At 50.1% G+C, this 8371-nt stretch overlaps 1 protein-coding gene across 2 annotated transcripts in view; it reads left to right on the top strand.

Annotated features, from left to right (window-relative positions):
- Nucleotides 1-7: 7 nt before the first annotated feature.
- WTIP (Wilms tumor 1 interacting protein) overlaps nt 8-8371 on the top strand; it is a 63901-nt gene continuing 55537 nt past the window's right edge. The window contains exon 1 of one of the 2 annotated variants that reach the window (XM_014942352.1): nt 8-497. In XM_014942352.1, coding sequence (XP_014797838.1) covers nt 44-497 — 454 coding nt within the window. In that variant the 5' untranslated portion in view covers nt 8-43. Of the gene's footprint in view, nt 498-2303; nt 2345-8371 lie in introns of those variants that run through there. The other variant, XM_014942353.1, reaches the window with a different exon arrangement.

Raw genomic sequence — 8371 nt, 5'->3', positions numbered from 1 at the left:
GACGGGCGGCGCCGAGCCCGAGGGGGGCCCGGCCGGCGGCGGGATGGCCCTGGCCAGTCCCCGCTCCAGCCTGTGCGGGCCGGGGGCGGCCGCCGTGGTCAGCCCCCGCTCCAGCATCTCCAGCCAGAGCTCCCGCAGCTCCCGCGGCTCCATGAGCGCCTACCCCGAGCTGCAGCTGCCCTCGCCCCGCTCCTCCCTGCTGGGGCCCGGCCTGCAGGAGGACGGAGCCCTGCCCGAGGACGTCTACCACAAGATCCATGCCCAGTCCCCGCCGCGACACGACCAGCAGCACCCGGCCGCCGTCCCCCCTCCCGAGGCGGCCCCCCCTTACGCCTACAGCCCCACCAAAGGCTCCGCTTCGGCCCCCAAATTCAAGCTGCCCTACCAGGTGACGCCGTGCCGGGAGAGCGGCCCCAGCCAGGCGGAGAGGAGGCTGGAGGCGCTGACGCTGGAGCTGGAGAAGGAGCTGGAGATGCACATGAAGAAGGAGTACTTTGGTGAGTGGGGGGCCGGGGTGGGCAGGGGGCGAGCGGCTGGCGGTGCGTGAGGTTTGGCCGTGGAGCCAGGGAGTGTGTGATGCTCAGGGCTGCTCTGGACCGGATACCTGCTGAGGTCTCTTGTCACCTAACTGGTGCCAGGAGTGCTCCCAGCACAGCTCCTTCCTGGTGTTTGGTCCCTCTCCCGTCCGTTCCTCGGGTGGTTTGCAGGATGTGTGGTGCTTTCCCTTCCACGCGCGGGTGGGAGACTTCTCCCAGGTGTCCCAGAAGCTGTTTGTGTGGCTGGGGCTTGCAGGGACTCTGGTTTGCTTCCCTTCTTCTCGGGCTGCTGGAGCTTCACTGAGAACCTCCAGCGTCCCCAAGGCGGTGGCGTTTGCGATCGTGCTGTCGGGCTGACTGTGATGACTTTATTTATAGAGGATGAGCATGTTTTAGTGCTTGGCTTAATAAAATCTTTGTGCTCGTTCGGATGGGAGCCCAGCATTCCTCCTGTCTGGTCAGGCCTCGCAGGGTCTGCTCATGGCTGGGGCAGGAGGGAGTTTTGGGGGAGAGGAGACCCCTCAGTCCCTACTGAGGCTACATCAGCCTCTTGAACATCTCCTGAGTTTTTGTTGCTTCCTTATAGAACAAAAGTAACCACTTGAAATGAGCGAACACGTTTTGTAGTTGCACACGTTAGGATTAAGCTCCCCTGTCTTTCTTACTTTGTGCTGGGTGGAAAAGACCAAAATGCCTTTGAAAGATGATCCTGGAGCGTGCAAATCCTGCCCTGTTTCCCTGCGCTGGGGACTGCAGGTGAGGCGGGTGACTGGCCACATCTGGGCCACCCTGGGGAGCAGTTTGTCGCCTGCTCGGGTGCTTTCTCTGGCACAGGAGCTCCCGGCAGAGGAGGGAGGAAGATGAGGGTCTGTGAATGAGCTGGCCCCATCTGTGGCCTTTGAGGGGACAGTTATCTCTGTGCCTTTGTGAGCTGCTGGGGCGTGGGGAGAGGCTCCCTGGCAGGCTGTGACTTCTGGGGTTGGAGAGAGCATTGCTGAGGATGGAGACACACGTTACCTGGGTCGCCGATGTAAACATGAGGATTTAGACAGCTTTTGGCACAGCATTAGTGTGCTCTGTGTGGAGGGGAGGAGTTGCAGGGCTCCTTGTTAAGTGTCTGTGAGATGCTTGTGGTGAGACAGACCTGGGCTGATCGGCAGAGGAGGCTGAGCGAGCAGTGTCCTCTCCCACCAGCAAAACCCTTCTGTGAACTGCAGTGGCATAGTTTATTGGAGCTCCTGTGCCCAGACAAAGGAAGCTGAATGCAGTGCTTACTGCCTCCCTCCATCCCAGGTGGGGCTGATGAGAAAGCTGGTGGTCATCTCCCCGATCTTCTGTGGGGTGTGGTGCTCCTCGTCAGCTGAGTGGCTCCACCTGAGGACAATAACGGTTCCCTTCTGAGTATGTGCAGAAGCTGGGTGGGCTTGTTAACACCGACTGCAAGAAATGTGGCCTTCAAAATTTCCATGGTATACAGGGAGAGACTGATAAATAAGATTTATTTGGAGTAAGAAAGACGTTACAGCTGTCCTGAGCCTCTGAGAGGGTGTGAGAGACTGGATGTGAGAGCTGAGGGCTTTCCAGTGGCCAGGGAAGCTGGGTGTGTGATCAGGAGCTCCCTGGCAAATCTGTGTTGCAAGTGAGTTTTTCTTCTATGGATTTGCTTGTTCTGAGTGTCACTACCTGCAGGTATGTTGTGCAGTGACGTGTTGCAGCACGTCCTCACCCTCGGCGGATCCCTCCTGCGCAGGATCAGCAGTAAGGCTGCACCTTCCCGCCCCCAGAGCTTACCATCAGCTGCTCTGCAGGTATTTGCTGTAGCAGCACGAAGCAGTGCTGCTGCCACCCGCACCCTGGAAGCGGGTGAAACCCAGAAAAAAAGGGGTGCTTCTTGCTTTTTGGCTGAGCAAGAGCATGAGGGGGCTGGCAGGGATGGCCACAGGCTGGTGGGTCAGAGACAAGGAGAGCGAGAAGAGGATGGGGAGAAGTCTGCTGTTTGGTTCGACTTACCCGAGAGTCTTAAAACAGGGTTGATGGAGGGAAGGGGGGAGAAATGCCTTGATTTTTGTAGCAGCTGATTTTTGTAGTAGCTGATACTACTATGGCTCAAGTCTTTCCCCTCCCTCAGCGCTGGGCAGTCAGGGGGTGTTCTGTGCCACCCGTGGAGCACCACCAAGAAACACTGCTGGTTACATCCTGCTGAGAAGGATGGCTTGGTGGGGAGGTGAAGGGAAGAAATAGATCCCTAGACCTGTCCGGGCCCTTTCTGCCTTTTCCGTGCAGAGTCATCCCTGCAAATCCCTTTCTTTGCGTTGGGGAATCCTGCTGGCACTGCAGCGGTCGGGCCCTGTGGTGCGCTTGTGAGTTCTGTGTGTTCATGTTTCTTCTGGGTGTGATGTGACGTTTCTTTTCCATTGATGTGACAGAAGAGTGTGTATACAAGTGATACCAAAATTAAGACAGGTGGCAGCGGTAAGTCCCTGGAAGCTGCATTGCTCCAGGGTGAAATTTGAAAATCTGAATGAAATTTAGGTGAGCTTGCGGTTGGTGACCACAGCACTTGAGATATTTGCTAAGGTGTCTTTTTTGTCTTATTATTTCCTGAAGCTTTCTTTGGGAAATATTAGATCTTCCCTATTTCCATCAAAATAGAGGTAATGGTTGATGCATCATGCTGGTTTTGGAAATAAACAAAGGTTTATTGTCTGGGAATTACTTTGCACTTCTCTTTATCTGAACCTAGAAATCCATTCAGCTTTGCTAAGCAGCTGGGGTCCTGCAGCTTTTGCAGTGGAGGCTCTCCTGTGCAAAAATGATTTCTTTTCGACCAGGTTTGAGCAAATATACAAACAGAATAGGCAAAAAAAAACAAACAGGCAAACATACAAACAGAAATAGACTTGGACGGTGTGGTCTCCTGGAGTGTTTGAACAGCTCATGTTTTGTTTTGCTAATTTCCCAATTACAACTGGAAACTCTGTTGCTGAAATTGATTTGAGAGTGACCGGGCTCTTTTAGCTGAAATGCAAGAAAGCCCCCAAAACCGGGGTCTTAGACAAGGTCTGTGTTGCCTGGGGAAGGTGCGTGAGGAGCTGAGGTGGGAGATGCTGGGGACAAAGAGGATGAAAAAAATAAGTTGTGGTAACACAAGTCAACAGAGTTGGAAAAAAGAAGTCTCCTTTTCTGCCTGTGGTATGAAATGTCCTGTGAAGGACGTGGGAAAGGTCCTAGATAAAGTCTTACAGTCCCTGCTGGCCATGCACACGGTTGGGAGACTCCCTGAAGCTGGGAAGTGATGAACCACATCGTATCTAATAAGAGAAGGGAGAGAAGTGGAATATAAGTGTGTTTATTAAGTGCTAGATGCGTGTAGCAGGTGCAATTACCATTAAATGGAAATTTGGGCAGCTGTAACTTGCACAGAAACGTGTTATGAATGGGGACTGCTGCTCTCTTACCTTCAATTGCAGGAAACTTGACTGTGAATAGGTGTATTATTTGATGGCAAATGGGGTTTTTTTTTTGCTTTTTTTTGTTGTTTGTGCTTTTACTGTTGGGTTCTCTCCGTGTTGTTGTAAAAGCAGAGTGTGCAGAGGGGATGGTGCTGCCAAAGAACCGCCGTGTGTCTCATCATTGAAAGTTTCCCCTCTGGAGGATACAGAGTTGGCAAAGGCACATGTGCTGCTGTGGGACAGTGACTCCTGCTCTAACTGCTGCCCTTTCCTGCTGCCCTCTGGTTTGGGAAGCCATAAAGGTGTGGGTACCCCTGTGGATGCCATACCTGGTGGCTTTTGAGCCCTGGGGTGATGGAGCAATGTGCGAAGGGGGGGGGACATGAGATGAGCCACCTGGCTCTGGGGTAGAGGGGTCATTTACATGCAAAATGCTGCGAAAAAGGAAGTTTGTTTTCACCCGTTTCAAAGTTGGTATCCTTGTGGGAAGGGTACTGGTTTTCAGGGGCAGAGTGGAGCCCATGTTGCAGGAGGAAATGGGTTGATGGATTCTGGGGCTGCTGTGTTTGGCAGAGTGGAAACGTGGCCCCGGTGTGAGGGAACAGGTCACTGTCAAAGTAGCTGTAGTTACAATGTGATTAAGCCAATGCTACTTAGTGGAAAATTTCCCTGAAGTTGTATTGTTTTTGCATTTTAAATGTGCAAATGATCCAGCTTTGTGTGCTCCCGCTGACAGTGTGGTGGCAGCAGCAAAGATGCCCGTCTGGGCTGAAATCCTTAATATTCATGGTTAGTAAATTAGGTTATAAATGTCTCTGTTACAGCTGTATGGATATTATAGGTGGGGTATCAGAGTCCTGACCGGTTCTGCTGCAGACCTAATTGTGTCCAAAATAATTTCCTACTCGGTGGCTGCAGAATCTGGGTGTTTCTTGGAGTATAAGGCGATGTTTGGGGTTTCTGCCCATCCAGGGTGATATTCCTCCTCTCTGACAGGGCTGGGAATGTACGATATAAAGCCAAACTGGAGCAACAAAGGGGAAGAAGCGCAGGAATGTGCACGGTGTAAGTTTTATTAGGAGCTTAGAGAGGCTTGTTGTGTGGAGGGGCTGCCTTCAGCTGCCTGAAGGGTTCAAGCCCTGGCAGGAGGGAGGTACCTGGAGCTGTGATGTGGCATCGCTTGGACGGCTCCCGAGGCTGGCAGCAGGATTCCTCTTGGCTTCTCTTGGGCTCCTCTTAGCAAAATTAGCAGATGTGCTAATGATCGGCCAATAAATGTCAGGATGTCAGGATTTGGCTGGATTTTTGTGTGATTTTTTTTTTTTTTTGCTGTGCCTGAATATGGATGCTGTGTCTGGAAGTGGATTTTGTCCCTCTTTCCTGGACGTTGGAGCAGATATTTCTGTTGTGTGGTGTGTGTTACCTGTTAACCTCGCTGTGTTGTGTCAGCTCCCTATCGCCTGGTTTGTTGCTCTGCCGTGAGACAGAGGAGCACGAGAAAACAGCCAAGCGAGTCGTATATCTCTTCCAGCTGGAGTATTTCACATTGTCTGAAACTTCATTCCTTGTTTTTTTGGAGCAGTTTTAGTAAATCTCTAATGTCACATTTATGTGTTCCAGCAAACTTTTAAGAAAAGGCCTATGACTCATTAAGGAAAAAACCCCAGCACCCCAGAGCACAAAACACTCCTTTAATGCCCAGCTGAGGACTACTGTGTGTTTAAAACATGTGAGAGCTTGCACAGGGGGACTCGGGATTTATTGCTAGTGACACCTATTTCCAAATTGGAGACACTGGAAGAGTTCCTCTCGGCAGGTTTTGCATGGAAACCTGTGGGTGGTTGGTTTTTAATCCTGGTGTTCCCATGTTCCTGGCTCTTCTGTTGGGCACAACGGTGGCAGCTACTGCCTGACCTGGAAAAAGAGACTTTTGGGGCTGGTTTGGTGGGCTGGTGTGGGGTCTGCTGATGGGTGCTGCGCGTTGCCTGCATGCTCAGAGTTTCCCCCTGTGAGGAGTGTTTTGGGAGCTGAGGTACCAAACGGAGAACTGAGTTCCTCCAAGCGCCAGGGATGAGAAGTCAAATGACTTTTGTAGAGGCATGTGATGGGGCTGGAGTAACAACACAAATACTTCAGGCTGGGTTTGGGGGAGATAGCTAATTCTGAGGTCTTTAATTGCAGCAGCAGCACTGAAATGCGTCTGGATGGCTGTGAGCTGCAGTGTGTGTATTTGTGAATACCACGAGAGAGGTGCAGGGAAGGCAGTGTGCAAACATAAACATTAATACCACATACTATCATGAAGTAGCCAGGGAGTGGATCAAAGGGGCAATGAAGAGGCATTTAATAGGTTACAAAAGGTCGTGTCCAGCTCTATACCACTGCTCTTTGAAGAATGCGGCTGGACATGGCTATTGTGGAAGAACTGCTGGGGACTCTTCAGATGTTTTCCTGGCCATCCAAACATTTATTTAATTGGTGAACTGTTTCACTTCGTGACACCACAGAACTTCTGGAAAGTGAAAACAAGATGTTTTTTCCCTTTTAATGTGGCCACTTGAAAAAATTAGAAAATTTCAAAGTTAAAATAAGAGAAACAAAAAGCCATTCCTAAATGCCTTTTGACAGTTGGGCATATTTAGATGCTCCGGCTTCCTTGGATCCTATTTCCTGTGGTCCATGGAGACCCTGTGGCCTCTCCCAGGCATGGGAAATGCCCTTTTGTTCTGGGAGGTGCTGCATAAACCCTTCTCCTGTGCCACAAGGTCATCCCCAAGCGCATGCAGTGCAGGGAACTGGAAATTGGGTGGTTCTGCTGCAGTTTCTCCACCTCTATGGATGTCCCCTCTGTCTGGTGGTCCCAGCTGATGGGGCTTGGGGGACATTGGGCAAGGTCAGTCCTGAGTGTGGGTTCCTGGTTGGATCCCTGAGGTGCGATGTTGGACTTGAAACATGGGGCCAGGCAAATGTTTGTGATGTCCCTAATTTAAATTTGAGTAATTTGAGGTTCATTTATCTGTGTGGGCTTTGCACATGCAAAACTGCAGCATGTGTGCAGGGCGTAGCTGATTGGAAACCTTTGTTAGAAGGGGATTTCAAACAAGGTGGGCAGAAGTAGGTTTTGTTTGGTTTTTTACTGTAATAAATGAAGTGCTGACCTGGCTGAATTGACGCAGGTCTCTGCTGCTGTGGCTTGATTCTGTTCTCCTGTCTCACAAACAGGACATTGCCTTCAGCAGCGTTAGAGCAGCATCCTGGGTTTGTGCTCTGTCTTTGCTCCTGGTGTGAAATTCCTACTAAATCCATTTGTTTGGGCCGGATGTTGAATGATTGGAAAATAATCACCAGGGGAATGGTTCTGAGCAAGGGGACAGTGAGTAGACTTTGTCAATTATCCATGGTTTCCTCTGCTCAAAAAAGCATGCTAACCCACTTGTCACCGACATGAAGCACAGCAGGATTAGACCCGTGGTCTCTGTGGACTGTCTCACTTGCCATGCTGCTTTCCACCTCTCCATAACTAGAAGTTAGTTCAAAGAGAATATTGATTTTTAGTTTAAAAAAAACAAAACAAACCCAAAAACAACAACAGCAAAAAAAAAAGAAGCTAGAAGAAGCAAAAGGTTTTGGAGCCCAACATCATCTGAGACTAAACAACTGTTTGTACCAGGCAGAGGAAAGAGCTGTAATTGGTAAAATGTTGGATCTCTTGATGTTTCTCTCTCTGTTGTGGCAGTTGCCATGCTGATAACCTTGAGTGTTCCAAATCTCAGGTGTAGATGAGGGGAACAGGTAATTCCTCAGGGGACAGGGCAGAAGTTATGATGAATGGCTAATAACTGCCGCAGCTCTTCTTTTTTTGCCAAGCAGTTATGTGAAAATTCTCTGCAATTGGTGGGTTGCCCATTTTTAATCAAAGCCATGCTTCCCAGATCTAAACACTCAATAGAAAACAGAGCTGCGCAACAATCAAGCGTGTTAGAGTCCAGATTCTGAGCTGGATTGAGAAATAAGCGTGTAATTTTTTGAAGTGTAGGTCAGTAGCTGGTCTTCTTAGAAAGTGCCTTGGCTTCTTGTACCTGTTCCCGGCGAGAGCAGGGCTGAGCAAGGGATGTGCTTCCTCAGCTGGAGAAGTCCTGCAGCTCAGGGGCAGACCTCAGTGGCTTGGAAAAAAAAAACAACAACTCGGGACATGTCAAAATAAAATCCATACAAGATACTGATTTTTATTTAGAAAGCGAAACACTTATCTGATAAATCCAGACCCCCCCTCCTTCATGACAGTCCTGTTTAGGTCATGGGGGCGTGTTTGACTTGTTTTTGACAGCTTGGAGTCATCTCTAGTGGTTTTTATTGCACTGTAGAGATCAGGGAATAAGTAAA

The sequence above is a fragment of the Calidris pugnax genome, unplaced genomic scaffold (assembly GCF_001431845.1).
Source record: "Calidris pugnax isolate Ruff unplaced genomic scaffold, ASM143184v1 scaffold28, whole genome shotgun sequence".
In the NCBI taxonomy this organism is placed as follows: Eukaryota; Metazoa; Chordata; class Aves; order Charadriiformes; family Scolopacidae; genus Calidris; species Calidris pugnax.
This window is presented reverse-complemented; position numbering and strand designations above follow the sequence as displayed.